This window comes from Plutella xylostella, chromosome 17, assembly GCF_932276165.1.
Source record: "Plutella xylostella chromosome 17, ilPluXylo3.1, whole genome shotgun sequence".
NCBI classification, from domain to species: domain Eukaryota; kingdom Metazoa; phylum Arthropoda; class Insecta; order Lepidoptera; family Plutellidae; genus Plutella; species Plutella xylostella.
In genome coordinates, this window is record NC_063997.1 from 3788312 (window position 1) to 3804125 (window position 15814).

General features: G+C 42.1%; 2 protein-coding genes across 2 annotated transcripts in view; both read left to right on the plus strand.

Annotated features, from left to right (window-relative positions):
* Positions 1 to 12235: 12235 nt before the first annotated feature.
* LOC105392453 overlaps positions 12236 to 15814 on the plus strand; it is a 30001-nt gene continuing 26422 nt past the window's right edge. The window contains exon 1 of the mRNA XM_011564077.3: positions 12236 to 12459. Coding sequence (XP_011562379.3) covers positions 12457 to 12459 — 3 coding nt within the window. The 5' untranslated portion in view covers positions 12236 to 12456. The remainder of the gene's footprint in view (positions 12460 to 15814) is intronic.
* On the plus strand, positions 12979 to 15540 carry LOC119691480 (dynein intermediate chain 3, ciliary). The gene has a single exon (XM_038109030.2). The coding sequence runs from the start codon at positions 13357 to 13359 to the stop codon at positions 15100 to 15102; it is 1746 nt and encodes a 581-aa protein (XP_037964958.2). The 5' UTR covers positions 12979 to 13356; the 3' UTR covers positions 15103 to 15540.

Sequence of the window (15814 nt, forward strand, 5' to 3'; positions counted from 1 at the left end):
GTACAGAGATAAAATATATTACGTAAAAGTTACGAGAAATCTTTAAAAAATACTTAAGTAGGTACTGAATTTCAGTAGCCGTGCTCCAGGTAGCAGGCTCTTGAAACTAGAAGCTGACAAAGCACCGGCGATAATCCTGAAAACTTCACAAAAGAACCTTCTCGAAAGAGGAGTTTATTTACAAACACTCGTTCAAGCGCCGTGACTTAAACTTGCGATATTGTTTGTAATCCTTGTTACTTCTGGAATACGTAGGTATTCTTTATGCAGTAACTGCAGATTTCTCTGAAATCAAATCTGTAGTTACTGCATAAAGTTAAAAGTAGAATGGACCTTACAGAGCACTTGTTTAAAGTATCATTTGTAGCCTTTAAAGAGTATTTATTTTTCGCAATATCTGAAATTAATCGTGTTATACTGACATAAACAAATTGTATTTTAAAATATACGTCAGTAGCTACTACAGGTAAAGATCTATAGAGGTATATAATAAGGTACATGGACAATAATCGTTCATGTCTACCGCTATTTAAACATGTATCCGACCATTGCGGGCAACCGCGCTATCCCACCACTGAGTTTCAATATCAATACCTGAGTACCTGCTCAAAAGCTCCATTCTACTAATAAATTAAGCTACGATTGTAGCTTACAATAATATTAGCTACAATTGTGTTTGTAGCTACGATTGTGTGATTCGTGAAATTTTGGATATACATGATTAAATTAATACTCATAGGTTTTAGGATTATACTTAACTAGCTGTTCCCGCGCGCTTCGCTTCGCCTTAAAAGTTTTCCCGCGGGAATTCCGGGATAAAAAGTAGCTTATGTTCTTTCCCAGGGTCTAGACCGTATGTATACCAAATTTCATTCAAATCCGTTCAGTAGTTTTGGCGTGAAAGAGTAACAGACAGACAGACAGACAGACAGAGAGACAGACACAGTTACTTTCGCATGTATAATATTATATATATATATATATATATATATATCCTTATATATATATATATATATAAGGATATGATATAAGGATAAGGATTAATTAATTTAGAGACGTGTGTAATACCCATGGGGAGGCCTTTGCCCAGCAGTGGGACACTAATATGGTTAAGTAAAAATAAAATAAAATTACACTGTCGATTGTAATTGAACAAGCGTACGTATGTATGTACCTGTATAAGTTTGGTCTTGCTACATGTTTCATTACTATTAGATACCAGAATAGTGGTGTTTAATTTTATCTGCAGTGCTATCGTCACCACACTCCATTTGGCTGGTCAAACACGACAGCAGTGGTAGGTTTTTAAATTATTCAGTTTAACTCAATTGATGATGGAGGTATGCTTTGTATAGAATACCGTTAAGTATCATTCCTGTAGAATACTTTAGACATCTGACAAAACCTAAACTTAGCAGTAGGATTGCTTGCCAATTAAAATTAACTACTTAATGAAAACTGAGGTCTTATAATTTAAATATTGAGAATGTCATCTAAGTACTTACCTATTCTTTGGGTATACCGGTATGCCATAGCATTTCATTTTCAATAACAAAATAAAATTTTACGTTCAGAAACTCCGCATTTCAATTGACAACGTGTTTGATTAATGGCGTCTAAGATATTCACATAAATCATGTAAATTGGGTTTACAAAATTAAATCGTGAGAGCGGCAGGGAGGGAAGATGAGCGAATAAATTTAATTTATTAATGAACTTGTTTACTACGGGGCGAATATGTAAATTGGTAGGTACTTCCGTTTTTCAGGTATAAAGTAATACAAATTGGGTGCAATCAGAACATGGTTTCCGAACTTTCTCATTTACAATGTGAATACGAATTTCTAGACGTTAATTAGTCTAATTAGTGGAACTGAGTGAAGAGTGAAGCCAGCTCTAAATGCAGCTAATGAGCTACATAGACATGAAGACAGAAATTCAAAACATTTTTGTATAATTATAGTTCTTGACATAATACCTAATTATTATTGTACAATGACAATAACACCTACATCGTAAAAAGTACAACTTACTTGGTAATATATTATAATATGTAATCCGTGGCATAACATACATAATATGTATAAGAGCTGTGCAGTTCTTTGGTGTCAAATAAATTTATGTACTTATTCTATTATTACCCAGTGTTCCTTTTTTACTCAGCACTCAGGTTTTAGTTTTAGTCTAGGTATATAAACTGTGTCTACGAAGGCCGTCTTAGGTAGCTAATGCCTCACAACTTCGTCAAAGATTCCTTAATTATGTTTAAGTAGTATAAGTGTGTCATATCCGCCTAAGAACCGATAACCGTTGGCGTAGACAAGTTCTTGAGTGGAGACCACGAACAGGCAAACGCGTGGGACGCCCTCCTGCCCTCTGGACCCACGACCTTAGGCGGGTGGCGGGTAGTGGCTGGATGAGGAAGGCCGAGGACCGAGTGTTGTGGCGCTTCTTGGGAAAGGCCTATGTCCAGCATTGGATGATTATCGGCTGATGATTTGTTTCATAACATACAATATATAAAATAATATAATGGTTAGGTAAGAATATGGTGTACATAATATGGTGGTTATATTTCCGTCTGCAAAAACGATTATTAAATGAATTCTCTCAAGAGGAGCAATTACAACGAGGACGCGGCGCAGGCGCAGGGGGTTACTCTAGGTTGAAACAAAAACAAACGATTGACAGTTGCCATGCAATCGGTAAGCTTAGGGCCTGTTTCAATGTCTGTCTGGATATTCTGAATAATGGCTAGATAAAAGACACAGTTAGGTATCTACTATCTGAAACATAAATTACAGAAATTGATAGCATGTTGTCTTTTATCCCATAGGTAGCCATTATCCAGACATTGTGAAACAGGCCCTTAAGGTGTAATAAGTAAGATTGTGCTCCGAAACTTACCCTCAAATTCATAGAACGTATTGTAAATGTACATGGTTAAAATTTACTTAAAAACAAACGAGTTTCGACTCTACGTCTGTCAAAAAGTTGAAATTCGTATAACACAACGTCAATTTTAAACCTATTGTAGAGTGTCAAAAAGCTCTATGAATTCGGGGATTAATGTTTTGTAAGCTAGAATGACCCCAGGGCACAAGGTCAAATAAACGAGCGGTCACGACAACACCGGATCTGCAACGGCACTTAAATTAAATTATGCTTATCAACAATTCTCAAAATCAACATTGGTTGATATAAACTGGCATGGAAAGTTTGTAAGTCTCGGAAAGTAACGTTGATTGTGACAGTTTTATTAAACCCCGATGAAAAAGAGGGGTGTTATAAGCTTAACGTGTCTGTCTATCTGCACAATGATATAGTAGCTTCCAAAGGGCGAAACCGATTTTCAATTTGTGTTTTTTTGATCATACGTAAGTACCTAATTAATATTAAGTACTTCTTGTGTTTTTTTTCCATATTTTATCAAAATCGGCTTAGCCGTTCAAAATATATGCGACTTTTAATGCTGAATGTAAGGATAGTGTGCAATAAATGGAAGTACTGTCCGAGCGATATTTATCGACGCTCATACTCGTAACCGTGCTCGGTATCTGTCCGGTATGCTAGGTAGGTATACTTACAGTTTACAATGGCATGGTTTATGCTCATCTGCCATGTAGAGTACTTTCGGAAACAGTAAGTTATACCAACTATAATTATAATATAAGGAGCGTTGAAAAAGAAAAGGGAAATAAGTATTGCTTTTGGAGCCATTTCTGAAACAGCGAAATCTGAAATTGTGAAAAAAACACTTGGGTGCGGTTTTAGGATCAGTAAGTTAGTTTTTATTATTATTATATGTTTTCTCTGTTTTTCACTCCTTTTGGAGGTTTATTCCCTATCTCACGGGCGTAAGCCAAGTGAGGAGGGTCTAATTTTGGGATGAAATGACGGATGTTGTGAGGAATTTTCTGGTGATGCGGCATTATTATTATTATTATTAATTATTGAATTATAGGTAATAATGAACACATAAAAAACAAGCTTAAAGATTACTAGTTAGTTTTATCAGTGTCGTTGAAGTTCGTCCCATTACAAAAAATGCTTAGGTAGGTAAGTAGTTGGTATCATACATTGGCATCGTAACGACAACGTGAATGTAATATCCCTCCTTTTCGCTTCGCCGTAGTCGGGTGAAAATATGAGAGTTTGAAGAATACCTATCGTAAACTTGTTTTGACAATCATTAACGGATTCAAAATGTATTGAATTTGACACTGATTATTTCGTTTAGACTTCGCGATATGGCCCTGTGGTGGTGCTAGTTGACTGGTGTAGATGTAGAACCCACTGACCCTCTCTACACTGGGCACCCACGCCGGCACACTTCATTCTCTATTGTCATGAAGCAGAAGTCGTTCATTTGTTCAGCGACGATCATTCTAGAGGTCACTCTAGCTTAAAAAAGAACGAATCGGTATGTTTAATTCAGCTGGATAGAGTTGTGGTTATCGAAACTTCGTTTTGTGTTATAGAGTGGCCCCTACCACATTGTCCGCGCACTAACAGATCAATCCGACTCTTTGTGTACCTTCTTGTTATACTGGTACGTACCTAAAGTCTGTTTTTTTATCTGCGATTGTAAATTGACGAATTCTGAACGGTGACAATCGACTGTTGCTGAACCTTTTAGAATCTGTCAATTATTATTGAGTATCTGACTTAAAAAACAGACTTTCGTACTTTGCTACAAGGTTAGAAAGTCAGCCACACTAGGAACAATGTACTTAAAGGTTGATCCGTTGGAACTTTTTTTCTTAGATGTCTCAAAAGTTGCGTATTTAAACGACTACTGTGGCGGTACTACTTTCGGCCCTCTATCGGACCTCAAATTTTCAGTTTTCAGAATTCATAATAATAATATTAGTATGTAGGCACTTATTTTTTTTTAAAGTACTAAGTCTTTCTTTGTACTTTTATTTGTACAATAAAGAGTTAAATAAATAAATAAATTGACATACTGTCTTAATTTTTCACAGTTAGGAGCACTCGAGACCTATTAATGAGCGAATTAGCGCCGGCCTCAGGCTAACTCAGGTCAATTACTTTTAATCACGTCAAGGAACAATCTCTTCTATACGTATCTGCTACACGGGTCCTTTGTCGACATCGATAAACTCGTCAAATGTGATTTCTACCAGTCACAGCGCCGTATTTGTGGCGAATCACGGTATACTCGTAGTGACGTTTATGTACATTGATAACGATCCCGTGTAACGGCAGCTGTGCGATATTCCACGTATGCCTTTGTCCTACATTTATATACTTATAAGAGTTGATTATTTTTATTTTCTCACCATAAAGGTAGACTGGAAGAAATCGCGTTAAGGCGATAAGTCCGCCTTTGTGTACATAGACTGTCAACCTGTAATGATCTGTACCTACTTTGTATGTTTCTATGTGTATGCAATAAAGATTTTAAATAATAAATAAATAATAATATGCCGAAAAACCGATGTCAGATGTGGTCAGGCAAGTGTAGATCACCCTTCTGGACTGATGACCTTAAGCTGATGGTGGCTGGATGAGGCAGGGCAAGGTCAGAGTTTCGCGGCAGATTCCTTGGCAAAGCCTATGCCCAGCAGTTGAGGATTACGGCTGATAGTGATGTTATGTGTTGACGATTTAACCTTTTATAAGTTTTATGAATAGGGCGGTTTGTTTACACTCACGTGCATTGAAAAAGTTCCACCTGCCATTGACGTTCCATGTGACACTGAAACTATTTCAATTCTCGTGAGTGTATAAATAGGTAGGTACGCAGGTAGGTATAGATATGATATGCGGAAACCAAGACCTGCAGAATGTTGTGGTTGTGGTCAACCAATGCCTATACTACAGTGACCTAAACCAAAGCTAGCGATAGGCACACTCTAGATAAAAGACACACTTTATGCAATCAATTCCAATATAATATAAATGCCAAAAAAAACAGGTTGTCTGGCTGAGATCACTTTAAGTGATAAGGCCGCCTTTTCTACTGTAATCAAGTTACAACTTATTAAGTAATTAATTATTCTTTATGGCGTGCAAATAAAGAGTATTCTACCCCTATCTATCTATTACTATTCTATGTATCTGAGCACCTGTCATTCGGCACAATGATGAATCCTATTGGCTTTGCCTTAAGGCCGATTCAGACACTGTTTATTGCGAGTGTTAAGTAGACGATGCTGAGTATGTATGGCAAATTCAAAAGGTTTGCAAATACTATACAACAAGCCCAGCGATGTACGTGTACTTAACACTCGCACTAAACAATGTGTGAATCGGCCTTAAAGCATCCATATGGGTTCCGCTCATCTCGCATAATCTTTATTGACCAAAACTCATTTCGCATAACTCGTATGGTCTAAACTTTTTTGGCCGAACCATCACTTTGCCAAGACTTTTGTGGCATAAGGCTCGTTTCGTCTAAAACTCTTTAGGCACAATCTTTAAACACCTAAGTTTCGTTTGCTCAAATTTATGTTCGTCTATACCTATGTATAATCTTGTTTCTCCTAATGTTATCTTAATAAATAATATATTAAGTATGTAGTAAATGTACAAATTGTGGTATTTTTCTCCTACATCCCGAAAATCACGATATTGTATGATCAAAAAATCGAAAGTTAACGACCAATATAATTATTACAAACCCCATGAGATCGAAACCTAAAAATAGGTGCGACGACGAGCAAAGCGAGGAGGAACGTGTTAGGTGCACATGTTCATCAAAACCAAAGCGGAGCGCAGCGAAGCGGAGCGGAGCGTTTTCCAAACAGCGGAAACAATACAAGGCACCCTGTTGCGCTATGTAGGGAGACGCTCCGTCAAATTTAAAGCCAAACGAATATTATTACTTTGTATAAACCTATGCCATACCATTATTAGGCAATTCAAGATTTGGCCATACCATTATTAGGCTAAACAATGTTATGCGAAATAACTTTTTACTAAACGAGATTTATGCCATACGATTTTCGGCGTAACGAGACTTTGACCAAACGTTACTATGCAATACGAGATTAGGCAAAAAAATCTTATGCAAAAAAAGGTAGAACCCATCCATATATTATTGTCATGTGGGATGTTGTGGTACCGACGACGCAGCTGACACAGTGACACGAGTAAAGAGGATGTCATCTAGGCATGCACTCTCACTACCGACCTAGCCTAGCTCTAGACCTGTATTGAGAGACCATACGTTAATCTCTCTCTCAGCCTTCTGTAGTCCACTGTTGGACATAGGCCTCTCCTAACGATCGCCACCCCAAACGGTCACCCGCCATCTGCATCCAGCGGCTTCCCGCTACCTTCCGCAGATCATCAGACCAACGGGTTGGGGGGCGACCGACACGCCGTTTGCCGACACGGGGTCTCCACTCCAGAACCTTTCTACTCCAGCGGTCGTCGGCTCTGCGGGCTACGTGGCCAGCCCATTGCCACTTCAGCGTGCTAATCCTTTTGGCTATGTCGGTAACTTTAGTTCTCCTGCGGATTTCTTCATTACGAATCCTATCTCGCAGGGACACGCCTAACATAGCCCTTTCCATAGCACGTTGAGCAACTCTGAGCTTGTGGATAAGCCCTTTGGTGAAGCACCACGTCTCGGCTCCGTAAGTCATCACTGGCAACACGCACTGATTGAAAACGTTTGTTTTCAGACACTGAGGTATGTTTTCAGTGAAGATGTGTCGTAATTTCCCGAACGCTGCCCATCCGAGTTGGATTCTACGAGCTACCTCTTTATCGAAGTTGGATTTACCTAATCGGATCACTTGTCCTAGGTAGGGATACTGATCGACAACTTCGATGGTGACACCTCCTACAGTTACGGGCGATGATGAAACATGTTCGTTCGACATGACCTTTGTCTTGTCCATGTTCATTTTCAGCCCAACTTGTTTAGAGGCATCATTGAGGTCTGTGAGCATTTCGCCTAACTCCTCCAGCGTTTCCGCCATAATAACTATGTCATCAGCAAATCGTAGATGAGAGATATATTCGCCATTGACGTTAATGCCCAGTCTTTTCCACTCTACAAGCTTAAAAACATCTTCCAGTGCACAGGTGAACAGTTTCGGAGAAATAACATCTCCCTGTCTCACGCCCCTTTGCAACTGGATCGGTTTTGTGCTATGTTCGTGTAATCGAACTGACATTGTGGCAGCATTGTACATACATCTCAACACCTCGATATAGCGATAGTCTATATGGCACCGCTGAAGGGATTGAAGCATCGCCCAGAGCTCAATAGAATCAAAGGCTTTCTCATAGTCCACAAACGCTAGACATAAAGGTAGATTATACTCCTCGGTCTTCTGTATAACCTGCCGAAGCGTGTGTATATGATCTATGGTACTATAGCCTTTTCGGAACCCGGCTTGTTCGGGTGGCTGGAAGTCGTCGAGTCTTTGCTCGAGACGATTCGTAATAACTCTCGAAAACAGCTTGTACACATGGCTCAGAAGTGCAATGGGTCTATAATTCTTCAATAGGGCTTTGTTGCCTTTCTTGAAGAACAAAGTCACTACACTTCTGCTCCATGCCTCCGGGCTTGTGCCTTCGAGTATGACGGAATTAAACAGCCTCCGAAGTGCTATTAAAATCGGTCTACCGCCGGCTTTCAGAAGTTCTGTCGTTATTCCATCATCTCCCGGAGCTTTGTTGTTTTTTAGCTGTTTGAGAGCTATACTAATCTCGTCTAGACTGACGTCCGGAATATCTTCGGTATAGTGTCGGGTGAGTGGCGCTCGGCTGTCGTGAGCACCGCTGGTAATAGGGTTTTGTGTTGTGGTGTATAACTGTCCGTAGAATCTCTCAATTTCTCCCAGAATTTCGGGCACTGATGAAACGGTGTTGCCACTGTCGGTCTTCAGTTGGGTCAACAGAGTCTGCCGAACAGGTCGATCTCTAGCAAAGACTTTGGAGCCCTTGTTTTGCTCTATTGCGTCTTGAATGCGCTTGCAATTGTAGCGTCTCATATCGCAACGTCTTGCTTTGGCGATCTGTCTGTTTAGACGTCTGTATTCGACCATATCAACTGAAGACTGCAACCTCATTTCTCTCCGTTCTCTTATGAGACTCAGAGTCCCATCTGAGAGTTTTTGAGGTCCTCGGTTGGTTCGGGACGAAAAATATTTCGATCCTACCTCTCGGACAGTTTCCACAAACCTATTATTTAAATCGTCAACTGTAACGCAATTCTCTAAACATATCAGGCGGTCGCAAAGCTCAGACTGAAAGCTTTCGGGATCCTGGATTTGAGCAGGAGTAGGGCGGAGCGTGGACTTCATTAGACGGGAGCGTTCTATTTTGCAGTTTATATTCAAAGTGCCTCTTACGAGTCGGTGATCGCTGCCGGTCTTAACCCTACTGATCACTGAGACATCATTGAATATGTGCTTCTTATCCGTCAATATGAAGTCGATCTCGTTTTTAGTCTTCCCATCGGGGCTAATCCACGTCCACTTCCTTTGTGGCTTCTTCTTGTAGAAGGAGTTCATCATATAGAGGCCCTCCTTCTCCAAGAAGTCAGCCAGCATTTGCCCACGATGGTTCCGGACTCCAAATCCATGTGACCCCACTTTCGTCTCGCCGCCTTCTTGTTTTCCGAGTTTCGCGTTAAAGTCTCCCATCACCACCGTGAAATGAGTAGTGAGCTTACGCAGGGCAGACGATACGTCTTCATACGCAAGTTCGACCTCATCATCGGTGTGCTTAGATGTGGGTGCGTAAACCTGTATGACCTTCATTGAGTATCGTTTAGATATTCTCAGGATGAGGTACGCAACCCGTGCCGACACACTTCCGATTTCAACGATGTTGTTGACGAGGGACTTGTTGACGATGAACCCGACACCCCCTTGGGACAGTTGGTCGCCCTCCCGGTGGTACAGCAAGTTTCCGGACTGGAGAATTTCCGTATCCTCTCCCTCTCGTCGGACTTCGGATAACCCTATAATGTCCCATTTTAGCTTGCTGATTTCCTCTTCCAGCTCCTCTATCTTCACGTCTTCCCTCAGTGTCCGTGCGTTATATGTTGCCAGGTGCAAGGGTCGGTTGGGCTGGTAGCCGACTCTCTGCCGGAGATTCTTCGCACCCCCTGCCCCGCCGTTACCGTGACCGCTACCGGAGTCCGGGATAGCGGGGCTGCCGGGGACTGGGGGCCGGGGCTTTGTTTTTTCCATCAGGAGGTTTATTTCCCATAATCACCGCGCTTGGCAGGCGTGTTGGTGATTCTCCTTTTTTACGGCGGGAGATCGCCGCCTCTGCTAGGAGAGGAGGTCGGGTCGATTTACCGCCGCCCGACATTCGGCGTTGTCACTCGTTAGCACCACCCAGGGGACACGTGTAGGGTAACTAGGGTTTGTACCTACGGACGTGAGCGACAAGCCCCCCGTCGTAATATACGTTAATAACATTTTGTTATAAAAGTGACGGTGAAATAGTTTGACTGTTATCAATAACTAGAACTTTTGTTACTGCCTTTTAATTATTGTGTCAACTTCCGAACATTGTGTGCAGTTGTGTTTATAAAATATACTGCAATATATTTTGGCTTACAATACAATATTTGACTTCCTAGTTCGCTTCAGATGAAGTTAGTTGTTATCCCTTTAACTGCCACAAAAGATTTACTATATATTTGATTGCGATTTTACCTTTAGTTAAAGTAAAAATGTGGCCATATTCCCACATTAGGACCCTTAGGGCCTTACCACAAAAACTTAGACAGTATTTAACAGATGTTTAGCGCTGTCAAACGCCTACAATGTCTGTCAAATTTCGTTTTAAACACTACTTCTTCTTTCTTCTTAAGTCCTTTAACTCCTAGTGGAGCATAGGGCCGCAACTACAGCTTTCCACTTCTGACGATCAGAGGCAGCAGCCACAACTTCTGGCCAGCTCATGTTGATCGACTTGATCTCCTGGGCTAATGTCCTTATCCAAGTTATTCTTGGGCGCCCTATCCTTCTTTAAACACTACTTAGACAGTATTTAAAGTTTTTCGTGGTAGCACAGTTAATAGCTAATTACTCCCGAAAAAATCTTCGTTGCCTGTTTAGGAATTTAAAAAAAAAGTGAATATTTTTTATACCTGCTTGGTTTCATGCTATAAGTCTGAGTTGCAGCCTGCAAAGGTATTTTTTATGCCAACACCATTTTCTACGTGCATTGTAGAAAAGTGGAACCTTGCGTTCTTTGCCTAGATTTTCTAAATGGATGCACTTAGCGGAAAAAAATATAGGTAAGTACTTGAAGGTAGAATAGGTAACAAAGAACCAACCAGGGTATGGAGTTACTCAATTCATTCATGCCATGAGTCACAGCCTGACATTAAATAAAAGAGGCGACCTCGCGCTATAAAAAAATCTAAAAACAAAACCGCTCCCTGAATAAAAACAACAGAAACATATAGCCTATAGGTAAGGTATATACATACCCATAATACGACAGATTACAAAATTCTACGTAACCCATACATAAACACACATAACTAAAGTGGTGATAATACTTACAAAACAATATAACTTTATTGAAAAACACACATTATATTATATTACAAAGTAAGTAAGCACAATAGGCGACCTTATAGCTAGAAACTAAAAATATCTTCCAGGCAACCTACTACTATTAAATCCTTATCATTCTTATCACCCTGTTCCGTTGTGACCACGACTTACATGGCCACCCTGTTCTACGCAATATTTCATTATTTATGGTTTCCGTTTTCCTCCGTCTCCTAACTAACTGTTAAATTTATAAGCGATAAGACCGCCTTTTGTACCCTATTTAAGTGTCTATGTAAAATTGTTAATGATTTCTTGGTGTAAATAAAGAGTACTCTATCTATGTATCTATCTATCTAAATTGAATTTTTGTCTTATTATAACCGTTACTGTATTAAACTTTCAACTTACACATAATATTATCTGCACATACCAAACTACATTTAATACCGGTATAAGTTGCGCTATACTGTAAAAAAAAGTTGTTGTGCAGGATCATTAACCCATCAATCAAGTGTGAATTCGAAACGAAATTATAGCCAGAACACTTGATAAGTAAGTACACTACAAGACCTAAGTCGATTCACAAACCGGACCTACGGTGGCTAAGCTGTTTCACCTCCGCGTAGGTACATCACTAACCCATAGTTACACGGTTGTACAATCAGAAAGCAAACCAGTATAGCATTGTACACGTACCGGCAACCACTCTTTCCAGCCAGTCACGCGCCAGAGTAGCAACAAGCACAAGCGCGCCAGTCACAAACCTCCGCCCGAGCGGCACGCTGCGCCTGCGCAACAAGAGAATACGGTTCGAAATTCGAAAAACGAAATCGGGAGTTCAGTGTTGTGCTTTAATCTTCGCAGCAGATATATCACAGTGGTTTTATTTTATAGTGTTGTGAACATGTGATTTTTGGATTTCTGCATTCGGATTGCAAATGCTCCCTTCATGGTGGGTATTTTTACTTTTATGAGTACAACGACTTTTTATTGTTTACTAGCAAGGATTACGCTTTGTATGTAAACAATGGTATTGGTTGGTGAGGTATATTTTTGCAAACGCTTTCACAATTCACAAGGCAATACAGGTAGTTGGGTGGGTTTGGGTGTGATTTTTAACACAGTGAGTGCTTTTGTGATGCGATACCGGAAGGAATAAGGAAAAAGTATTTTTTTACTCTAAACTATTTAATTTGTTCTACACTCCTTAATGTAGGTAGGTACTGCATTGGGGCCAATCCTGTGCTAATAAGATAAAGACATTCGAATATCTCATAGAATTACTACAAGATAGTTTCCATGTTTTTGTTATTAAAGTATAGCAACGATGCCAAATTTTTCCATTGAGTCCAGGTTATAACAACAAAGACTTACATTCATATAAGGTATAACACCGGTGTATTGTAAAGCGTTCTCATTGCATATTAATGCGAAACCACATAACACTTTGCTACAACAGCTTTGGTATTTGTATGTTGCAAAACTTCCTGCTGGGTGAGACCACTGCTTCTAATACCATTAAGTCAAAGTACAGGTAATTGACTGGTTTCTACATAGGAAACTAAGTGGTTCCACTGCAGACATAAGTTACACTTCTCGATGTCTGTTTTTCGCAAAGTTCCGAACGCATTCCTTGAAAAAATACGAGCACATCGACTCAGATATGACGTTAGCAAGGACACATCTGTTATTCGACATTGGGTCTTTGTTTCATCCAACATCTAGGTACACTCTGTTGACTTATCACCATGGCCTTACCGATTCTGAAACACTCATTACTTTGTCAGCCAACTAGTAAAATTCCATCATAGCACTTATTTATCCATACTAAGATATTGCTGCTATTAGAATGGTTGGCGGATTCCAGAAAACGACCTACATATATACAAAAAAGCGTAGGTGCTTCGGCAAGCAAGTGATGTTCACTGCCGTGGCAGCTCACTTGCTGGACTCCATCCCGGCCTGCAGGAGCGACCAGAAGCTGTATATCCAGCGGAACCCGGTACATGCGGAGGTGCAGGCCACGGCGCCGCAGTCAGAGCACGAGGCAAACACCAGGACGGTACAGACGAGGGCGACAGGCGTGAACCACGCGGAGGGCGGCTGGCCCGGCGACGTGCGCCCCGACAACGAGGAGCACACGGACCGCCACCGCCGCCGCGCCACGCACGACGACGCCTACATACACTCCATCCTCCACGCCTCACCCTCCCTCAAACACTACATCGACCAAAACAACGCCATTGAAATGTACCAATCATACTTTATCGATATGCCACAACAACGACCTCTCGAAAACTATAAGGTCAGGGTCTGTAATGAATTCCGAGACCGCGCCAAGCGCCCCGTCAAATGCGTTGCGTGGACGCATGAGACACATGCTAAAGTGGTGGCTTCGTATGGACAACCTTATCCAGGACAGGAAAATGAGGACACATCGACCAACGAATGCTATGTGTGGGATATAAATCGACACACTGAACCAGTTTACGTGTTTTATCCTACAAGTACGTGCTGCCAGCTGGCTTGCTCGGAAGTGGACCCTAAGTCCATCGTCGCAGGGCTGGAAGATGGCACGGTCAGCCTGTTCGACTTGCGTGCCAGCAAATATTCAGTCGTCGCTTCCTCACCTTATCACTCCCATCGAGAAGCTATTTCTGGATTACAATTTATGCACACTCGCACTAACTCGGAATTCTTCACGGGCTCGGTCGACGGGCAGTGTCTGTGGTGGGACACGAGGGCTTTATCAACTCCGGTAGATCAGCTAACGATGTCGGTAAAATTGGCTCCTAACGAACAGCCCGGTCTTAGCAACGCAGAAGCCATATCGACGTTGGAGTACGACCGCGGGCTGCCCACGAGGTTCCTCTGCGGGACCAAGTCTGGGCTGGTGGTGAACGTGAACCGCGTGGGCCGGAGCCACTCGGAGGTGCTGGGGTCGTGGTGGGCGGCGCAGGCGGGCGCCGTGCGGGCCGTGCGACGGAGCCCCTGCACCTCGCGCATGTTCCTGACGTGCGGGGACTGGACCGCGCGCGTGTGGAGCGAGGAGGTGCACGCGGCGCCCATCATCCAGTTCCCACCCTTCCGCAAGCAGCTCCTGGACGCGGCCTGGGCGCCCCTGCGCCTCTCCAGCTTCATGCTCACCTGCGCCAACGGCTACTTCTACTACTGGGACCTCCTACGGAAGTACCACGAGCCAGTAACGTCATACAAAGTGACCGAACACGAGCTCACAAACATTGCGCCACACGAGGAAGGCAAATTCGTCGCGGCGGCCGACAGTAATGGCTCCGTGTATTTGCTCGAGTTGTCCGACTGCATGACGACATCGGGCAGTAACGACAAGCAGCTGATGCAACAGGTGTACGCGCGTGAGACCGCCCGGGAGCACATACTGGACACGCGCCTGAAGGAGATCCGGCTGAAGCAGCGCCAGGAGCGGGAGGACGCGGCCGGGGGTGCGGGGGCGACAGGGGAGAGGGACGAGGAGGCGCTGGACCAAGCCACCGCCGCTGCGTACTGGGACACCGTCCGACACGAGCTGACCAAAGTGGATGTTTTGACGACCCCAAGCTCACAATCGATTCATTGACTTAACTGATAACAAGCAATTAAAGATAACGTGAACTGTTATTAAAATTTATACATTGATTGATAATATTATTGAAATAAATGTGTGCATCCTGTTGCCAATTAGTTTTGGAGGGTGACGAGTGGCCGCCGACGGGACCCGGACGCGCCCGCATGCGGGGCCCTGACCGACGATTATTGTACAACGCAACCATTTAACAAAGATCTCTGAGGTACTACACAATCTTTACAACGACTGCAGCAAACAGCGACAGAGGAGGCCAAGATAGCGTGGTGGTGATCACTAGACGAGCAACTTTCACCTCGCAGTGCTCGCGTGGTTATGCGCAGTTCAATCTACGAGTTTACTGTGCCTTTACCACGCCTGCCGACACACGCCCGACCCATGCGTAAACAATGTTACTCCATCGACCAAGATTAAAGAACTGTTTACTTTTCACTGCGTTTCTTTGGAATTTCAAAAGAAGTTACAAAGTTTCCAGCCTTATTAACCTGCTTAGTAAGAAACAGTGAAGAAATTATAGAAGAATTTTTAAGTAACATCTTAATAAATGTTGCATTAATTAGCTATGCAATTAAACAAATTACTTAATTAAACTTTTCGACACACGTATTATACTTTTGTAAATAGCCTCATGTTACAATCTTAAAGTAATCTATTCAGTTTTCGCTTTCTTGGCTATTTCAAGTGAGTTAGTATTTGTTATTGTTAC

What these genes read in the sequence shown, in the direction of transcription:
- LOC119691480 (XM_038109030.2), top strand. Translation starts at nt 13,357, where the DNA reads ATGGTTGGCGGATTCCAGAAAACGACCTACATATATACAAAAAAGCGT.